At 36.6% G+C, this 21,821-nt stretch overlaps 1 protein-coding gene across 1 annotated transcript in view; it reads right to left on the bottom strand.

Moving 5' to 3' along the window:
- Positions 1-13,839: 13,839 nt before the first annotated feature.
- Positions 13,840-21,821, bottom strand: part of LOC144975654 (uncharacterized) — a 20,705-nt gene continuing 12,723 nt past the window's right edge. The window contains exons 6-11 of the mRNA XM_078919841.1: positions 21,746-21,821; positions 20,695-20,817; positions 18,891-19,121; positions 18,580-18,611; positions 17,006-17,109; positions 13,840-16,007 (exon numbers count right to left, since the gene is read on the bottom strand). The exon at positions 21,746-21,821 is cut by the window's right edge and continues 61 nt beyond it. Coding sequence (XP_078775967.1) covers positions 13,997-16,007; positions 17,006-17,109; positions 18,580-18,611; positions 18,891-19,121; positions 20,695-20,817; positions 21,746-21,821 — 2,577 coding nt within the window. The 3' untranslated portion in view covers positions 13,840-13,996. The remainder of the gene's footprint in view (positions 16,008-17,005; positions 17,110-18,579; positions 18,612-18,890; positions 19,122-20,694; positions 20,818-21,745) is intronic.

Below are 21,821 nucleotides of genomic sequence, written 5' to 3'. Positions count from 1 at the left end.
TTGTTATTTCAATTAAATGTTGAATCTGATCTCGTTTCTAGTGGAGAAAAAAACGATATTGGCTGTGAATTGCTTCTTGGCATCTCCCCTTGTTAAATGTCAAGATCAAAACTATGATTGTATTCGTATCCATTTAATATGTCAATTTGACAGCAATGTAGATTTATGATGATGTTAATTTTTTTATTTTTTTTTATCGGGTTCTGGTTTGGGCTTTTCAATGATATTTGAGAAGAATATTGAATATTGCTTAATCAAATTGGGTTTGTTTTTTAAAAATTTATTTTAAAATTTGTTCTCCAAACTGTTGGCTTGTAGTCTTAATACAATACCCCTGCGAAACAAGAGAGAGAGAGTAAGAGAGAAATGCTTTTATTCTGTAGCTCATATTTTTATGTCCAGCCTGTTAATTTCCAAAGAATTGTCTAACAGAATGTAGCAACGGTCATAGAAAGAAAATAAGAGGAGAGTCTAGTGTGTAACAAACTGTAGTGCTCACAATTATCAGTGTCTTGATCTTACTTTTCAATGTTCTAGTACTTTTGGTGATCTTCTTGATCCTACTTTTCAATGTTCTGTTACTTTTGGTGATCTGTCTTGATCCTACTTTTCAATGTTCTGTTACTTTTGGTTATATGGTCTTGATCCTACTTTTCAATGTTCTGTTACTTTTGGTGATCTGTCTTGATCCTACTTTTCAATGTTCTGTTACTTTTGGTTATATGGTCTTGATCCTACTTTTCAATGTTCAGTTACTTTTGGTGATCTGTCTTGATCCTACTTTTCAATGTTCTGTTACTTTTGGTGATCTGTCTTGATCCTACTTTTCAATGTTCTGTTACTTTTGGTAATATGGTCTTGATCCTACTTTTCAATGTTCTGTTACTTTTGGTTATATGTGACCCTCCGCCTCGAAGCGGTATTAAGTCGGGATTTGGAAAACGAAGAAAACCGGTTTTAAAGTGGAAATGATCAAAATTATCAAATTTCAGTTTTTGGTTGTTTCAGAAACTACAATCATTTTTCTACATGAAAACATAATAATTCAACATAAATATTGACAATAAATTATATAAATTTCAAGTTTAAAAATGCAACTATCAGTGAAACATTCAAAACGAGAGTTGACATTCTCTGAGATAGCCACCCTTTCCAAGGCTTAGTAATACCGAGTCTTTTTCTCCACCAATAAGATGTAAGATATCACAGCAAAGGGCGTGTCTTTATCTATCTCAGAGAAAGCATGACTGTTTCCACAATTTCATGGTTCAACCAATAATGAACTTTAAAAACTGTAAACAAGTCTAGGTTTTTCCCTGACAACCTTACAAATGAATGATTCTGATTGTCACGCTCATCACATGCGCTGTCGCCCATAATGCTCGAGGGATGCGTCATGACGTCAGCATGTTGTGTTACATATGTGTGTGTTGTGCATTTGATACACACCACGTGCTATGTATTTCTTGTCTAGCTGCATTGTGATCGAGTAGGTCCCCTTTGTCCCTCTTTTTTATTCAAGAATCATAGGATATCTAAGACTTAATAGTTAACAGTTGCCTAATCTTACACTTACAGAGATTGTTGTGGATAAACATTTAATTTTAAGTACAAAAGCAGAATAATAGACAGAGCCTTCAACAATTAATGAACTGTAACTAAAAAATGAAATGGATAGATAAACAGAGAGACAAACCTATTAATGGATAAATAGATATGTAGATAGATAAATAGATAGATATATAGATTGTTGAAGAGGAGAGGAGGAGAGAGAGACAAACAGAGAGAGAGACTGAGAGATAGATATGTTCGTTTGGTTGTGCTTTCTCTGTATACTGAAAGAAGGGGGGGGGGGGGGGGGGTGATCTTTTAGACAATCAACAATGTGGTGAACGCTAAGGAAAATTTGAGAAAATTCAATAACATGTTTTCATGTAAGTCATTACACAATAAGCCCCACCCCTCCTCCTCAAGCTGTCATCTGACTCAAAATGGAAACCATGCAATGAATGATTTGACCAGCCCATTTCTTTAATTGCAATCTCATTGGTCAATATGTTTCCAGTTGATTGACTATGACTTACTTTGAAACAAAATGCTTTCTTAAACTATCCCTACAATTCTTTGCTCCGCCCCCATCCCTTTCTTCATGTTTACCTCACTCTATCCGTCTCCCTTTTGTTTCTTTCACACATACAAACACACACACACACACACACTTATACAGGTTTCAATCTTTACGCTATTTCCCTCCCGTCCTCTGCACAAGCAGTCTCTCTCCCCTCCCCCTCTCGCTCCTCTTTTTCTCTATCTCTATTTCTATCTATCTATCTCTCTCTCTATCTCTCTCTCTCTCTCTCTCTCCCTCACGTGTTTGTGTTTTGTGTGTGTGTGTGTGTGTATTTTACTCTCTCATTCTTTCTCCTCCTCTGGGTGGGGATCCTGACCTCCCATAGCGGGCAGGGGGGTACATACTGTGTCTTCTATCCCCTTATATCTGTTTTCCAACATGCTTTCTGTCTTTGTCTTGGAATGAGATTACTTGGTTTTGTCCTGGCCCTGGCCTGAGTCCTGGCTGGGAGGGAAACAGTCAAATGCATAGTTATTGTTTTGAGAGATGATATTTTTTTCCTTGTAAATCATCTCTCTGTTATGTATTATTATATTTATTTTTAATGTATGATGTAATCATCTGAGTGTATTCGTCCTCGTTGGATTTTGTGCTTGTGTCCGGATGAGACTTATAGGTGATCTCAAGCTAAGTACATTGATGGTATGCTCTTGGAATCTACATCTGATCCCTATTTGTTCCCAAATCCCCTTTGTCTTACTCTCTCTTGGGTTCTTTAATTGTAATTCTAGAACTTTCGACTATTCCATTTTCTTCCTTTTTACTGGCGCTGATATAACGTAAATGTGTTGCAAGCGCCGTAAAACCCTTAAAAACAAACAAAACAACTTTCTCTTCCTCTCTCATCCTCTTTCTTGATAATTCCCTGCCCACCCAGCTTCACGTAGTTTCAAAACTGTACTTTGAAATTATAAATCCTTCTTTAACTTTTGGCATTTTGAAATTGTATTTTCTCTATTAAATAAGACAAAAATTTCACATTAATAATTCTTATTTCATTGATTCTTTACTTAGATATCAAAAATTCTTGAAAAAGTGAGCAATGTCATAAAATTGTCGGCTTTAAAAAAATAATTTTTTGGTGTTTTATTTTTTTAAAGAACATCTTGCATAATAATGAATAACTACAAAAGTAATAATTGGATTGTTTCAATAATGTGTAGGTACATTATTAAATGTATAATCTAAGCTCATGCCAAATTTCACTTTTATCGTCAAATTTTCAATGCCTGTATCTAAGGAGTTATCTTTGCCCATTGATTTGACTGTGCGTGAAAACGGTGCCTCACTTCAAAGTCGATTTTCTCAAAACTTGGTTTTTACACTCTCCCTACTTCAAACGGTCATATCTCGGCAATGAACAATCAGAATTGTATAAATTTGGTATCAAATTTTAAATCATAAAATAAGCTATGATTGGGTACCAAAAACCCAAAATTGAAAAATCCGACTTAATACCGTTTCGAGGCGGAGGGTCACATATGGTCTTGATCCTTCTTTTCAATGTTCTGTTACTTTTGGTGATCTGTCTTGATCCTACTTTTCAATGTTCTAGTACTTTTGGTGATCTGTCTTGATCCTACTTTTCAATGTTCTAGTACTTTTGGTGATCTGTCTTGATCCTGCTTTTCAATGTTCTAGTACTTTTGGTGATCTGTCTTGATCCTACTTTTCAATGTTCTAGTGCTTTTGGTGATCTGTCTTGATCCTACTTTTAAATGTTCTGTTACTTTTGGTGGTCGTGAGAAGAAGCAGGCGGGTATGCCATATTGGTTGCAGTTGCTTCCTTTCCCCTGACTGAGGCAACACTGTTGACGGCCAGATACCAATTTACACCTGAGTACAGTGAGAAAATGTGAGTAAAGAAGTTTTTCCGAAAACTCGACACTTTGCACCAAGTGTGGCTCGAACCCAGGACCTTCCGATCAGAAAGTGAGTGTCATACCACAATTCCAGAATGCATTGCTTTGCTTAATGTTAAGTAAATACTAAGTTCACGAAAGAATGAATTTAAAAAACATAGAACCGAAATTACTAAAAAAGCTTCAGAAAAGACAAAATCTGTACCTAGGAACATTTCAGGCTAATTCTATCTTGAGTCTACAACAAAATGATTTTTAAAAAATAAATTACTCTGTTGTTATTCGTTTTTTGGGTTGAGGTTCTTGCTCAAGGCCACACAGCGCAGTGGGTACTCGAACTCGGTACCTTTCGGCTACGAACCAAATACTACCGCCGAGTCACGCTGCTTCCTGTATTCAAGGATTACATTCAATGATCTGATGCAGTTTGTTCTTGTTTATAAAATATTACAACTCTGCCATTTATACGTATATCCATTTAGTAGGTATACATCGATTTTAAACTGTGGTTTTGGAATTTGGTCACTGATCATTACTTTCTTTTCTTTTCTTTTAAAAATTTTTTTTGTTTGTAATTGTCACGGAGATCCACGTCCCACCACCATTGTTACTAGTTAATCAGTTTAAAAAAAAAAATTTCTGTCAATTCTCTACTCCCATTTTTTCCCCGTCTCCTACGATTTATTATTAAATACCTGATTTCAAAAAGGTGTTAATGATGAAATATGGGTAAATACAGATTTTTTTTCCCCCTTGGAATATGTGAAGCTTTTTAAAAAAAAATTTTTTTACATTTGGCTCTTTTTGGCTGGTCTGAGAAAATGTTTGGATTATTTCCCCTGGCAATTCCTTTCCCCTTTATTTCCTACATCATACAATTATCAGTTTATATATACAGGTGTTTATAATGAATTTGGGGCAGATATAGGTCCCCCCCCCCCCCCCCTCTTTCCTCTTGGAATATGTACAGCTATTTTTAAATGATTTATTACATTTGGCTCTTTTACCAGGTCAGATTTTCTTTAATTAAAAAGCAAAGATATTTGTTGTTTTTTAAAGTCGGGAGTTATTGTTGGTTTGGAGACAAAAAGCAAAAAAGTTGAATGTTGTAATACTCCTGATGTACGAAGTTGTCTCACCATATATATGTAATATCGACGACCTCGGTTGTAAACTGTTTAACTTGGAAATGCCTTATTATGCAGGGGCTAAAAACGAAATACTTACTATGATTAGGATATAAAAATTCAATGAACTTGAAGCAGGGCCCTTCTAAAAATAGTGTCTCTCTATTTGGTGGCCTCGACTGGAGTGGTTTCATCACATACCAAAATAAATCATTTTCATTGGCTAGTATATATAGTACCCAGTTGTATTTATAGATTGAAAATGAATCATTTTCATTGGCTAGTATTTATAGTACCAACAGTTGTAGTTATAGATAGTTCGAAGATGACGTCACTCAGGTCTTTGTTATTGTTTTTTGCCATCCGCGTTTAAGATGTAATGCTCACTGAACTGTTTTAACCTGACTATAAACGTTCCTGGATACACACAGTTTTGTGTGTTGGTCCGTTATACTTCCGGATGGCAATGTTATGATAGCTTCCTCGCCAAGCGCATATTATCTATAGCCTGGTTGCCGTGTATTTTTGGAGTTGGGTGGTTGGCTATCAATATTGGGGATAAAGTACGGTATGTAATCACGTGTTGCTATTTATAGTGAGATATTGGCTTGAGCAATGTTTATTTGATTTTATTTATTTTCTGAGTTTGTTAAATTTTAAGGTTTTCCCTTTATCAGATCATATAGTTAAAATTGGTAAGAAAACAAATAGATGGTGTTTCTGTTATTTTAAATTATCAATAATTAAAAAGAATTTTTAAACTTATTTATAGCTACTAAGATGACAGTACCTTACAGATCATTTTCAGTATTTTCCCAAAATAGCAGCAGGCTTACCAAGCAAACAAATTTAATTTTTAAACTCAAACAAACTCACCATAAAACGACTTTGTTCTTATTAATTAAACAAAGATCATTCTTCAAAGTTTGTGATGTACAAAATAAATCTGAATAAGACAAATGTATATTGTGACGTAACAAATGTGACGATTTTGATGTGGGTGGTAAGGAGAGGGGTAAGAGTTAGAGAAGAACTTTCTGTGGCGGTGTGTTAGTGGGGGGGGGAGAGAGCAGAGATGGTAGTTATGGCTTGCATCTCAACATTGCTTATTTGTGGAGATGGAGAGAAAATAATCCAAAGAGAAATATTTTTAGAACCGGAATAAATAAGGTATTGGAATTTGTTTTTACAGTTGCTGTAATCTTAGAGAATGTAAAATTCTAATTTTGAACATGACTGAAGCCTGTTTTAATTAAACTAGATTATTATTATTATTATTATTATTATTATTATTATTATTTAAAAAATATTTATACAACCATGTGTAAATATAATTCATTGTCGCATACATATTTTAGGTAACTAGAACCATTAAGTTAAAATATATGAATATTTTTAATGTAATGTAAATCTTATTCCAGTGCAATTTGTTGTTTGATGAATTATGAATGATATGTAAATTATATATGAAAAGGGGGTAAAATTGGTTTACGGAGCGACTTTGAACTGTCAAACTTTTATTTGTTTTATTTTCACTAGTTCCATGGATTTACTTGACTATGACTGTGACAAACAAGGTAGACATTTTTATGAAATTTTTAGTTCAGTGTTTCGCAAATTTTTGTTTAATGTTTTGAAGTTTTTCTGACGCTTTTGTTTGTTTTTCTTATATATGTGTATTTGGGACTATTTCAAAGGGTTATTTTGGTGTCGTATATCACAAAAATACAACAACAAAAAATTAAGAATATTGAGTTTATTGAAATTGAAAGAAAAGAGGCAGTAACTAGCTGATTTGTTGGCATTTTTCCTTGATTTAAACTGGGAGATTGGCATCAAAAATACAGGAGAAGTTGAAGTAGCTTTTATTAATAAATTATCTGCTTTTGGTTAGTAGTAGAGTCAGTCTTGTAGGACTTTGGACAAAGATCCAGGATAAAAGTTTTTAATAAGATGATGCCTAAGCCTCTTCAGTGATACCAAAAAAAAACAATTATCACACAGAACATTTTTAATTGGATTTCTTTCTGGGTTTTTTTCTTTGCTCTTGTACATATTTAGAGGGGATATGTCATATTCTTTTTACTTTCTACGACTTTCACATACGACAATATATATATATATACTTTATATATTATTTATTTATTTTCAGGTGTTTGATTGTTTTGAATAAGTAACAATAGTTTTTGATCATATTGGTTTATACTATGACTATAATATTGCATTGCTCTGTGGAAATAATGAGGAGGAGAATCTACGATTTTTGTTTTAAAGACTTTACCCAAATGAAATGGAACCAGTTTTGTTTTACTTTCAATTAATCAGCACCACAGAAATCATTCAGAGTCATAAAAAGGCGTCTGCACCCGGATTTTATCCCTCAAAATTGCTTGCTACCCTTTTGATAGGAAGCTGTGGTCTACTGCAAGGTACTATCTGACAGATCTAACCACCCAATCACTGGTGGGTGAGATTTGTGTTGTTGTTGCTTGCTACCCTTTTGATAGGAAGCTGTGGTCTATTGCAAGGTACTATCTGACAGATCTAACCACCCAATCACTGGTGGGTGAGATTTGTGTTGTTGTTGACTGCACAGGGGATCAATACCAGTCACTCTGCTTGGTAAATCCAGTGCTCTATCAACCAAGCTGTTCCCTATTTGAACTAATTCCCCTTTGTCTTACCTTTAATTGTTATTCTAGAACTTTTTACTATCCCATTTTCTTCCTTTTTACTGCCGCTGATATAACCTAACTGTGTTGCAGTAACTTGCAGGCGCCGTAAAACCCTTAAAAACAAACAAACAACCAAGCTGTCGGGACCCCTGTGGCTCTGGTCATTGCTTCTTATCCGCGAGATGAGGCCTTGAGCAAGTCACCTTGCCCTAGCTCAATACGTGGCTCTGCTTTGCTGAGGCTGATGCCCAGGTTATTCCAATCTTCCCATGGAATAGACCTTAAGGCAAATTTCTTCTCGGGGATGAATATAAGGGAAATTTTAATTTTAAAAATCAATTATTTCTGAAATTTTAAAATAAAATAAATTTCTAGAATTCTAGTCAAAGTTGTTCAATTGAAAATCAATTTGTACCGGTAATGCAGTGATATCTTTTTACACCTGAAATTGAAGAGTGCTCAACTCCTGGGGATATTCTCACTCTCCCAGTCCTGCCTGAATGAAACTGATACAAAATTTGTAGTTTTCAGGGATAAAAAAACACAGTAAACTATCAATTTTAACTAATGCTAGAAATGACTGATTTTTCCATAATACGTTGAAATAATGCTTTGAATATATGTACAGATAATAATACTAGCTCTGGCGCCAAAATGTGTTTGTTTTTTTTAATTGAATTATAGGTCCTTACATGGATCTCAGCTTGGAGCAGAAAATTCATAGTTATACGGAATTTTCGAGGTAGTAGGCAGGTCTGTTCTGATATTACATTGCTATTAAGCTTCAACTTACAAATTTACAAATCTAAGAATTACCAACCCCCCCCCCCCCCCGTTCCATACACACATTTTCTCTCTCTCTCTCTCTCTCTCTCTCTCTCTCTCTCTCTCTCTCTCTCTCTCTCTCTCTCTCTCTCTCTCTCTCTCTCTCTCTCTCTCTCTCTTTGTGTATGTGTGTGATATTTTGTTACAAGAGTAAGACATTATCAACCAAAAGAATCTCACATTATTATTATTTATGAGGATTTATTAAGTCAAATTATATTATAAATTATCTAATTCCAATATCAAAATGCAAATTTTTAGTCGTTTTCTTTTCTTCGTATGAAAAGTTAATGATATAGCAAATGGTATTTATAATATTTTAATATGATATATATATAATGCACGTGTGTGGTCAAAGCCACATTCAATACATGCCTACTAGGCTCGATGGATTGCATCACCCTTTTTGTTTATTTGGTGTTTATTAATGAGTTTCAATTGGGTTTTAACACAAGCACCAATGAACCAATGTCTATTTGGGCGTGGCCCAGACCGACATACTTCAATGTCTAGAAAGTCGTCATGTTTAGGAGATAAACATGGAATTCGCTGATCAGTGCAGCGTGTATTGGATTCTCCGTCCTGGCTCGGAGGACCAAATATTTAAGACGAGGAATGCGTGAGATTTGGACAAAGAGATTTAGGGAGATTTATAAATTTCAGATAATAAGATTTATATGAGGAATCTGTAAAATCGAGGAATGAGAGGACAAAGAATGCGTTCTGCCCTGTAGTTAACTTTACAAATCAACAATGTACAGTCAGTCACCAGGGTAACATTGAACAGGATTAAATAACACTTCCTGGATGGGGTACCCGATCTCCCAAAGTGGGCAGGGAGGTACTTGCTGTGTGTTCTATTCCCCTGTACTGTATCTGTTTTCCAATTGCTTTCTGCCTTTGTCTAGGAATGAGATTACTTAGTTTTGTCCTGACCCAGGCCGGAATCCTTCGCTTGGAGGGAAACCGTTGAATGTATAGTTAGAGTTAGAGTTACAGATTTTGGAGATTATATTTTTTTCCTTGTAATTGTAAATCACCTCTCTCATGTACTGTTATTTTTTGTAAACATAGTTTGAGTGTTTTCCTCTTAACAGGATCTTGTGCTGGTGTCTGGATGAGACTTTTAGGTGATCTCAAACAAACTACTGTACACTGATAGCCTGCCTGAGTGGCACAGAGAGTCGCAAAGCAAAACATATGGAACCTCCCCCCCCTCCCTCTCTCTCTCTCTCTCTCTCTCTCTCTCTCTCTCTCTCTCTCTCTCTCTCTCTCTCTCCCTCTTTCTCTCTCTCTCTCTCTCTCTCTCTCTCTCTCTCTCTCTCTCTCTCTCTCTCTCTCTCTCTATCTCTCACTCTTTCCACTTTCTCTCTCTCTCCTCTCATAGTGGGCAGGGGGGTACATACTGTGTCTTCTATCCCCCTTATATTGATTTTCCAATCTCTCTCTCTCTCTTTCTTTCCACTTTCTCTCTCTCTCCTCCCATAGTGGGCAGGGGGGTACATACTGTGTCTTCTATCCCCCTTATATCGGTTTTCCAACATTCTTTCTGTTGTCTTGGAATGAGATTACTTTGTTTTGTCCTGGCCCTGGCCGGAGTCCTAGCTGGGAGGGAAACAGTCAAATGCATAGTTATTGTTTTGGGAGATGATATTTTTTTCCTTGTAAATCATCTCTATGTTATGTATTATTATATTTGCTATTTTGAATGTATAATGTAAGCATGTGAGTGTATTCCTCTATGTTGGATTTTGTGCTTTTGTCCGGATGAGACTTATGGGTGATCTCAAACTAAGTACATTGGTGGTATGCTCTTGGAATCTACATCTGATCCCTATTTGTCCTCAGTTCCCCTATGTCTTACTTTTTCTTGGGTGCTTTAATTGTAATTCTAGAACTTTTCACTCTCCCATTTTCTTCCTTTTTACTGGCGATGATATAACCTAAATGTATTGCAATCGCCGTAAACACCCTTAAAAACAAAACATTTCATTCTCTCAACGCGATCCACAATCCCAATCCAATAATATGGTTGAAAATTAATTTAAAATGTAGGAATTACGAATTGAAAGTGAAATGAAGAGCAATAAAGTTTTGTATACCCTTGATTTAACGTCAAGATGCTGGATGGTAAGCTTTAAATAGTAAATATATTATATTATAAATCAGTATGCCCATTGCTTATTATTATTATTATTATTATTATTATTATTATTATTATTATTATTATTATTATTAATAATACATAAATGACTACTTCCTGGCCGTGAGTCATTGATTGGCTCATCGTCCTCATTGAATGTTGAAGGCTGTTGATTGAATAAAGACACGATTTGTTTTACATGTCAACAAACACATTCTTTTCCATCTTGTTCTTTGAGGGGAGGGGGGGTGGGTTTGTTGTTTGTTTTTTTGTTGCAGTTGCATCATCATCACACATCAAAATTATTATTATATTATTATCATTATCATTATTATTACCACAGACCTAGAGGGAAACATCGGAAGTCTGGGTGGGGTTCCTGACCTCCCATAGTGGGCAGGGTGGCACTTACTGTGTCTTCTATCCCCTTATATGTTTTCCAACATGCTTTCTGTCTTTGTCTTGGAATGAGATTACTTGGTTTTGTCCTGGCCTGGCCGGAGTCCTAGCTGGGAGGGAAACAGTCAAATGCATAGTTATTGTTTTGGGAGATGATATTTTTTTCCTTGTAAATCATCTCTCTGCTATGTACTATTATATTTGTTATTTTGATTTTATAATGTAAGCATTTGAGTGTATTCCTCTTTGTTGGATTTTGTGCTTGTGTCCGGATGAGACTTATAGGTGATCTCAAACTAAGTACATTGGTGGTATGCTCTTGGAATCTACATCTGATCCCTATTTGTTCCCAGTTCCCCTTTGTCTTACTTTCTCTTGGGTGCTTTAATTATAATTCTAGAACTTTTTACTATCCCATTTTCTTCCTTTTTACTGGCGCTGATATAACATAAATGTGTTGCAAGCGCCGTAAAACCCTTACAAACAAAAACAAACAAACAAACATTGGAAGTGTCATGGGCTGACCGGAAGTAACGCCATAGGTCAAAACCCACTTTTGAGAAATACAATTTGTCCTTAAAGACTAGGGAATTGTCGGATTGCCCTCAAAGTTCTTCTTCTTCTTCCTTTGATTGCCCACAATCAATTGGTTGATTATTATGGCAAATGAAACTGCTTTCTAATCTCTATGTATTCCTTGTTTATAATCGTTAGTCTAAAATCAATTTCCAGGGACATTCAGGGGTCGTCAACGTTGGTCAGTGATGGTTTGTGTAAGGTCTAAGTATCTGCATAGCAACTTGCCACAAAAGCATCAATCGTAGTGGCTTCCGTCACTATAGCGTCAAGCTGGTTCCAGTCCCTGACCGTGCGCGGCAAGAAGGAAAAACCACGGTATTGTGTTCTGTGTGTTATGAGGTTGTATTGGTTGTTACCTCTTCTCTGTCTCAAAGGTGCTGGTATTAGTTTTTTCTTGATGACTGGGCATTCAGCGAGGTGGTGCTTGATCTTAAATAGCATTGTTAATCTTGCTGATTTTCTGCGGTGTTCTAATTTCGGCCACTGTAGTTTTTCTAGCACTTGAGGTGTTGTGGTGTCTGTTCAGGACATAGCGTGCTGCTCTTCTTTGCACTGATTCAATTTTTTGAGACGTATTTTTGGGTGTGGGGATCCCAAACAGTGGAAGCATATTCCAGAACAGGTCTTACAAATGTTTTGTATGCCTTTTCCTTGATTTTCGAGGAGCTAATTTTTAGGTTACGCCTTAAAAATCCCAGTGTTTTGTTTGCCTTACTTGTGATCTTGTTAATATGCTCATCCCATGTTAGGTCTTTTTTCATGCTAACACCAAGATATTTTGCAACATTCACTGTCTCCAATGTATGTCCATGTTACATCATCCCGAAACGATACCCACAGATTACACAGTCTGCGGTGATAGCGAGGGAAATAACATAGTGGTGCAGGAAGTGACATCACTAAACCGGAAGTGAACCATTGAAACAGGAACGTCATCGTAAAAGACTGGGAAATGATCCGATTACCCACAAACTTGAATAAAACATTGAGATGCACTTTAGGAAGGCGTTAGAAGCACCAAAAGTGATATAATAAAAACCGGAAAACTTCGGAACCGGAAGTGAACATGATAGACAGACAGGGGAATCGTCATATTTTCTCATAACTTGTTTACAAACCAAGATAGACTATAAAGCCGCAAGAAGCGATGTAATCTACACTTGAAATGACCTTTAGAATCCGGACGTGGGGAAGCCTAAAGTAATACATAAGGGAGACTGCATTTCATTATATGCTTATTAAACTCAGATATGGCCGTTATTCTGCCTGCAGTCTCCTCTACAGCGGCAAAGAGGATTTTGGAACCGAAAAAGTAGGTGTGATGTCATGAGTTTTCTTCCTTTCTGCCTATTGCACTCATGTGACTGTGAGCGTATCCGGTCTAGTGTCATGATATGATTTAATTTGTCAGACACTTCATGGTCCAGGAAATGTTCTTGTTTCCTTCTTGAACTGATTTTTTGTTGTATTAATTAAACTAGTTTTTGTTTTTGTTTTTGCTATTTATTTATTTATATATTATTATTGTTTTTATTATTATTATTATTATTATTATTAGTAGTAGTAGTAGTAGTAGTAGTAGTAGTAGTAGTAGTAGTAGTAGTAGTAGTAGCAGTAGTAGTAGTAGTAGTGTATTATTATTATTATTATTATTATTATTATTATTATTATTATTATTATTATTATTATTATTATTATGGTCCAATTTGACCTTAGATATAGTAGGTACTTAATTACAATGGCGCTGAAATGACCGTTTCTGGAATCACCGTCTAATAAAGGATTGTTTTCTGCGAATTCTTTCTTCTTTTTTTTCACACCATAAGTTCACACGAGTGAGTTTTATTATAAATTATTTGAGTGTCTCCCTTTTAGTCTGCTTTGTGTGGGACCTTTATCTATCACCCCCCCCCTCCTCCCTCTCTCTCTCTCTCTTCCTCTCTCTCTCTCTCTCTCTCTCTCTCCTCTCCACTCTCTCTCTCTCTCTCTCTCTCTCTCTCTCTCCCTTTGCTACTCTCCATCCCTCTTTTTGTCACTTTTTAATGATTATGTATTGTATTCTTAACCATTGAAATGAAGTGAATGACAAAATCCAACATAATACCCTTCTTTTATTTTATATTTTCAAAGTCATATTTAATTTGTCTATTTTCCTTTTTAAGACAAAGGCACAGTAAGGTCACGACACAGATTCGTCCAATAAGTCATAAAATAAACAAGACCAATACCAAATTCTATTCGATGATTGCAGCTCTTCAGACAAATGCCGAGGACGACACCATTTTGGAATGGTCGTCATGATGGAGAACAGAGTCCCTGGGATCATCCTGCATCCACCAGCATTTGTCCACAGAGGTCTCGCTATCACTTCGGAGTTCATTTGTCAATTTCTTCCGAAACAATTTTTCTGACATTACTTCACTTTTTCGTCGTCGACGATCCGTTTTAGGGGGACTTGAAAGATTCACTAGACTTTTTCTACGGGATGACGACGATAATGCAAATTCGCCACTTTTAGGTCTTGCCCAGCCTCTTGGAGATCGTGGTTCTTTAGGAGAGAACCGCCCGGCGTCGAATCCTTCGATATCTGTGTTGCGGTAAATGTGGCGACTAGCCGGTCTGAAAAAGTCAAATCTGCTTCCTCCTCGAGGACTAGTTGCAGCATTAGGTGTTTTTGGTGTGGCCATTTGACCAGAGCTACGACCTACACCGTTATCGGGGAATAAATTTGCGTCATTTAAAACACGCGGTTCCGAGTACGGGTTCTTTAAGTCGGGTTGACCTCTGGGGTTACTACTTAGGGTTTGAGGAGTGGCATGGAATGCGTTTGAATTTGAATAGCCAGGATTCTGCTGGCTGTCTCCAGCAATGGTGCTCTTCATTGACATGAGATTCATATCTTCTGGAGAAACGTAGAGAGATAAAGGCTTCCTTTTCAAGTCATATTGACTACTGTAGTGCTTATGAACTGGGCGATGCTTTGGGTAAACGATATCCCCTTCGCTAAACCGAGGTTGGTCAAAGCGACTCTTTAAGGCTGCGAGTGGTGTTGAGGGTTGCAGTTGCAAATGGTGTTGCTGTTGCTGCTCTTGATGTTGTGTCTGCAATGGAAATGGTAATCGTGTATGTTCAGCCAAAAGACCATCGGACGATCTACGATGATATTGATACGGTTGGTTGAAAGTGCTACTATTATTGGTGCTCTCTTCTTTACCTTCGTTATTGCCTTTTACTTCAGGTTCATACGGCTTTCCACCCGGAACAGCGTATCGTCTTTTTAGAGTTTCGCACTGTACATTATAAACACTTCTGGGCTTAGGCGTTGGTCTGTGGTTCATAAACCCATGGTCAGACTCGATGTCTTCATATTCGTGCTCTATTTCTGATGATTTTATAGAATGAGACTTTCTTTTTTTATGCTGCTCATTTTTTCTTGAATTTGTGCTCGCACCGTAATGAACGTAACTGCCACCAGTATGCCACCTTTTCCCGTGAATGCCATTTCCTTGATCGTTGGTTTGACTTGAGGACGGCTTGGGTTCTTTATACTCTGATTGGTATGGAGAGCCTTTAAAGTTCCCGGATCTTGGCGACTTCGGCGAAGAATAGACGCCTTCAATATGTTTCAATCTATCGATAATTGGCCTGTCGTTAGTTGGATTTGGTATGTTGTAAAAATTACTTTGACGGCCTGTTGAATTCTTTTGTGAAAGAGGTAGTTTTGTTTGAAGTTCAGCCTTTTTCTTGCCATCTATTCCCCCTCTTTCAATTGTTTCAACAGAATAAGGACGTAATTCTTTATCTGTGTAGACATTTCCGTTTCTTTTCTGGTAATCTTTTTTATTCTTAGATTTGTTCTCCACTTTTGGACTTCTAGAAGGAGCCAATGGGAGCTTGACCTTGGCATGCTGCTTGTCTTTTATGTCAGATGTTAACTCTGATTTATTGTGTATTAATGCACTAGCACTCAAAAGAACACCTTTATTATTGACTTTGTCCTCGCTTTTGCTGATATCGTTGGTGATTGTGTTGTGATTATGGTTGTTGATGTTGCTCCCGACGCCGTTGCTGTTGTTGTTGTGGTTTGTGTTATTCAATATGTCAGTGATATTCTTGGAGTCGTAAAATATTTGGAACGTGTTAGGCTGTATGATTCCAGACTCGTCGTCTCGTTCGTAAACAGCATTGTCGAAAACACGTGTCTTAGGTAAAGCTTGAACCGGAAGTAGAGTGGACTCCGGAATTGTCACCTTGTATTGCTGTCGTCTGTTTGAAATGGATAGATATGCAGAATATTTTAGTCGAATGTGGAAATTCTATCTGAGGGACTCGTTGACAACAATGGAATAGGTACCTACTAAATCAATGGACGAAGAAAAAAAGAAAAGTGTCACAACCTTTGACACCAGACCAAGAAGACAATTATAACAACAACAACAACAACAACGACGACGACGACGACAACAACAATAATTATTCATTTGAAAAAAGAAAAGGTTTATCACCATAAATTGTAGGTATCACAAATGTTTATAAAATCAAAACTGAAGGAATTATTTTATTCTTGTTAGATAGCTTTACCTTGTAAGTCTATGTCATGTTTTGTTTCAAGTTTGTAGAAAAATATGGCGATTAGAATTAGTTTTGATACGACAAATAAATAAATAAAAATTAATGATAAATAAATGGATGAATAAATAATATAAAATAAATAATAAGTGAGAAAAACGATGGTTTGTATTAATTCATATTATCACTTCTGTTTTCCGTTTTAGACATATATGGCGATTCGAATTTGTTTTGAAGCGACAGAACTTTTTTTAATTACCGTTTGAAAACTCCCGATGAAGGTGTAAAAAACAATGAAAATTTAAATGCATATAAACAAATCCCAATAGAAAGTTTTTTCAAAGGCCACGTTTCTCCATTCTTAAGCTCACGTGTGTAAACCAGCAAAGAGTGAAAACTTGGTAGAAACGTTTTACTTTGCTCCCCACCACCACCACCCCCCACCCCCCCCCCACCCCCCACCCCCACCCCACTTCCCTTAAATATTCGATAAAACTAGGACGTGAACAGTTTTTGTTTTAAATATCAAAACGTACAAAAAATATTTTAATAAAAGATTACATTTCCGAAAAATAGTCCGAATGTGACAGTTTCAAATAACATGGCCTTGTCCCATTTTGAGTCAAATTATGAACTTCGCCGTAATAATAAGATATATAAATATCTAAATATCTAGACCTAGTATTTATACTCACACTTTGGCTCGATAGAGAAGGAACAGCAATATCAGGAGTGTGGCAATGAGAATAAACACTCCAAAGATTATTGCAAGATACCAATCGTGCCACGAACTGGAGTCCTGGTGATTTGGAATGAGGAAATAGGATCAGACGCAATAATCAAAAGCGCCTCTCTCTCTCTCTCTCTCTCTCTCTCTCTCTCTCTCTCTCTCTCTCTCTCTCTATCTCTCTATCTATCTCTCTCTCTTTCTCTCAATCTCTCTCTCTCTCTCTCTCTCTCTCTCTCTCTCTCTCTCTCTCTCTCTCTCTCTCTCTCTCTCTCTCTTTCTTTCTAGCTATCTACCTATCTATCTATTTAGCCTCTGACCTCCCATGGTGGGCAGGTGGTCACCCTGTGTCTTCTATCCCCTATATCAGTTTTCCGAGTTGCTATCTGTCTTAATCTTGGTAATGGGATTACTGAGTTTTGTCCAAGCCCAGGCCGGAGTCATTCACTGGGAGGGAAACAGTCAAATGTATAGTTGGGAGATGACATTTTTTCTTTGTTTCTTTTCTGTTATTCAGTATTATATTTTTAGCTTTAGATACATAATGGTTTGTAAATATGTGAGTGTATTTCTCTTAGCGGGATCCTGTGCTTGTGCCTGGATGAAACTTTTAGGCGGTCTCAAACTAAGTATTTGTGTAGTATGTTCTTAGAATCCACATCTGTTCATCTATTTGAACCAATTTTCCTTTGTCTTACTTTTTTCTCGTGTGCTTTCAATTCCAAATCTACACCTTTTTTACTACTATCCCATTTTCTTCCTTTTTACTGGCGCTGAAATAAATGACCTAAATGTGTCGCAAGCGCCTCAAGTAAAACCCTTAAACTCTTATCTATCTATCCATCTATCTATCTCTCTCTCTCTCTCTCAATCTCTCTCTTCTTCTTCTTCTTCTTCTTCTTCTTCTTCTTCTTCTTCTTCTTCTTCTTCTTCTTCTTCTTCTTCTTCTTCTTCTTCTTCTTCTTCTTCTTCTCTCTCAGGCACTCAAACTCTCCTTATTTTACTATTATCCACGCTAGAGCCGTTTTCATCCAAAAATATCCTGAAACTAGAGACTGAATTACAATAATAATTGTAGGATGCCCTTGAGGCACGGCAATGCCCAGTCGAGGCTATGATAGGCTCAATTTTTAAAATTCGCCATGCTTCCACATCAATGTATCTACGGCCCAAGTTTTTTAATTGGATAACCTGAGTACATAAACTTGCAGAAAAACCAAACTTATACTGCTATATATATATATATATATATATATATATATATATATATATATATATATATATATATATATATATAGTATATAGGTCTAACTTGCAAAAGTTGCCACCCAAGCAGCCTTGCAAAAATGAAGCTACGAATTTCCTCCCATAGCCTCTGAAGGAGGATTGTTCAAGTAGCTCTTGTTCTATCATTCCCATTATAGTATAGCAGGGTTATTTGCATTTTTTAAAACCCAACAAAAACAAAGACAAAACAGAACAAAGCGTACACGAAAAACAACATAATTATCTATTTCATTATAATTAGCCACGTTTACAAACCTTATGTCTTTTGTCTCCATCTCGGACTAGAACTAAAGTAATAGAGTAGAAAAAAGGCAATTTATTCAATTAAAGTAACAATCGTGTAAGTACGAGATAATAAATCAACTAAGATAAATTGAATGGGTGAATGAATAAATGAATGAATGATGATATGATGATGACGACGACGACGATGATGATGATAACAAAGATGAAAATGATAATATAATTTTTATGAAATAAATAAAATAAACAGTACATGTGCTCTCTGTAGTACGTGTGATCACTGTAAAAGACGTTAATTACAATTACAATTAATAAATAAATACCTGTGCGAACCGGTGTCGGAGTGATGATTTTCGACTTATCGCCATGTGACCTTGAACCTTGACCTGTAACCTTTCTCGACGTTTCGTCTTCGTGTTGAAGCTGATGACACCACTGCCCGTCAAAGCCAGGCATACAAAAACACAAGGAGCCGGCTGGTGTTTCCAGACACGTGCCCTGGTGTTGACACGGTTGGAGGTGGCAGACTGGGTACCTTCTTTGGCATCGACGACCTGAAGGAAAGAAAACAATTAATTTGTAGTATAATGAAATAGAGGGTAATAGTCCCTCAATCTCTTGATCAATGATGTATGCATACATACAAGCGTGCGGCTATGTGGTCTAGTGGTATGACACTCGCTTTCGGATCGGAAGGTCCTGGGTTCGAGCCTCGCTCGGCGCATAGTTGAGTCCTTGGAAAAGACTCTTTACTCACATTCTCTCACCGTACTCAGGTGTAAAATGAGTAACTGGCCGTTAACAGCCTTGTCTTTGTCCGAAAAATTGTAATATCGCCTAACAGGCGGCATGTCCCGTCCTACATGTTAAATGTTGCTGTTGACCAGGGACCCCTTGTAAAGCGCTTTGCGCACATTTAGTGGATATTGCTCTATATAAAAGCTCAATTTTAAAAAAAAATTTTTTACATACATACATACATACATACATACATACATACATACATACATACATACATACATACATACATACATACATACATACATACATACCATTATCACGATAGAAGACAATATATCTCTAGCTGATAACATCTTTCTCTGCCTAGGCCCTAACAGTATGGAACAAAGAATTTGACAAAGAAATCAAAGACGCATCCTAGCTCAATAATTTTAGGAAACTTTTGAAAACATTCCTACTCAGGCTTTCGAAAAGTAATAGTGTTTGCGTTTTGTGTCGCCTATAGGGAATGAGATTAGCGGAAGAGTAGCGTCCCTTGATTCCGCGAGGACGAGAGACGCATGCATGACGTTCTCTCTCTAATAACTTTTCCGCCGGTGACGTCACAGACTATGGGTGACATCCAATCAAAGGACGCTACTCTTCCGCTAATCTCATTCCCTATTATCTTTGTATTGTGTGTTAAATTGAGCTTTTAACGTGCTAAAAGCGCTTTAAAAGGGGTCTCTGGCCAACGGCAACATTTAACATGTAGGACGGGACATGACGTCTGTTAGGCGATAATACATTTTTTTCGGACAGAGACAACGCTGTCAACGGCCAGGTACTCATTTTACACCCGAGTACGGTGAGAGAATGTGAGTAAATAGCCTTCTCCAAGCGAGGCTCGAACCCGGGACCTTCCGATCCGAAAGCGAGTGTCATATCACTAGACCACATGACCGCACAATGTTGATTATTACATTACATTATGGTGTTCGTTGTATTGGACACAACTACAGGACTGAATCGGTAACACGTAGTCCCTCATATTAAAAGAAGCCATTCTGCGGCTATGTGGTCTAGTGGTATGACACTCGCTTTCGGATCGGAAGGTCCTGGGTTCGAGCCTCGCGCTCAGCGCATAGTTGATTCCTTGGAAAAGGCTCTTTACTCACATTATCTCACCGTACTCAGGTGTAAAATGAGTACCTGGCCGTTAACAGCGTTGTCTGTGTCCGAAAAATTGTAATATCGCCTAACAGGCGTCATGTCCGCCCTACATGTTAAATGTTGTTGACCAGGGACCCCTTGTAAAGCGCTTTGAGCACATTTAGTGGATATTGCGCTATATAAAGCTCAATTTAGATTTAAATGTTTGTTTCAGACACGCTGGATACAACAAACCTCTGGTTCCAAATGGACAAGTACAGGAATAAGTACCACGGACGTTCTGGCAACTTCCGCCATTCTTACACATCAAGGCACGACATTCGTCTATGTCCGTTTGACAGTCAATGCCCTGCCAACCTGGAAGAAATACATTTACATATACATAATATATGACCAGCATGTCAGATCATCATTACTATTATTATCATCATCATCGTCATCATCATCATTATCATCATCATCAACAACATCATCATCATTATTATTTAATATTATTATTATTATTATTATTATTATTATTATTATTATTATTATTATTATTATTATTATTATTATTATTATTATTATTATTATTATTATTATTATTATTATTATTATTATTATTATTATTATTATTATTATTATTGTTATTATTATTATTATTATTATTATTATTATTATTATTATTATTATTATTATTATTATTATTATTATTATTATTATTGTTATTATTATTATTGTTATTTTTATTATTATTATTATTCATTATTATTAAAATTATTATTTTTATTAAAATGAATAGAGTTTGGTAGCATGCATTATGTGACCCGCCATGACAATCTGGTATTATGTCGGAATGAACGAGATGGACAATGAGTTGAACACCAAATCTATTATCAACAACTTGGAAATTGAACTTGTTTTGTTGTTTTTTTAAAGATGAAACAAAACTCCCCCCCCCCCCCTTTCTCTCTCTCTCTCTCTCTCTCTCTCTCTCTCTCTCTCTCTCTCCACCTATCTATCTCTCTATCTGCCTATCTATCTATCTATATATCTCCACCTCTCTCTATCTCCCTCTCTCTCTCTCTCTCTCTCTCTCTCTCTCTCTCTCTCTCTCTCTCTCTCTCTCTCTTTCTCCATCTCTCAGTTTCATCCTCCACTGAAGACCGTTTTGAGACGATTGGTCACACACGTGTTACCAATGTTTTTCGTTTGTTTTGTGAGTGTTTTTGTTTGTTGTTGTTTTTGAGGCAATTGTTTATATTTTAGTGTATAAATAATGACCATGACTATGGTTTCGACATACCTGACATGCACTGCCTTTCGCCAGTCGTACTGTTACACATAGCATGTTCTAGTGCAGGCTTGTCGACCTTGCAGTA

Source organism: Berghia stephanieae, chromosome 6 (genome assembly GCF_034508935.2).
Source record: "Berghia stephanieae isolate SIO BIC M18660-M18661 chromosome 6, UCSD_Bste_1.3, whole genome shotgun sequence".
Taxonomy (NCBI): Eukaryota; Metazoa; Mollusca; class Gastropoda; order Nudibranchia; family Aeolidiidae; genus Berghia; species Berghia stephanieae.
Note: the sequence above shows the minus strand (reverse complement) of the source record. Positions and strands in the feature narration are given on the sequence as shown.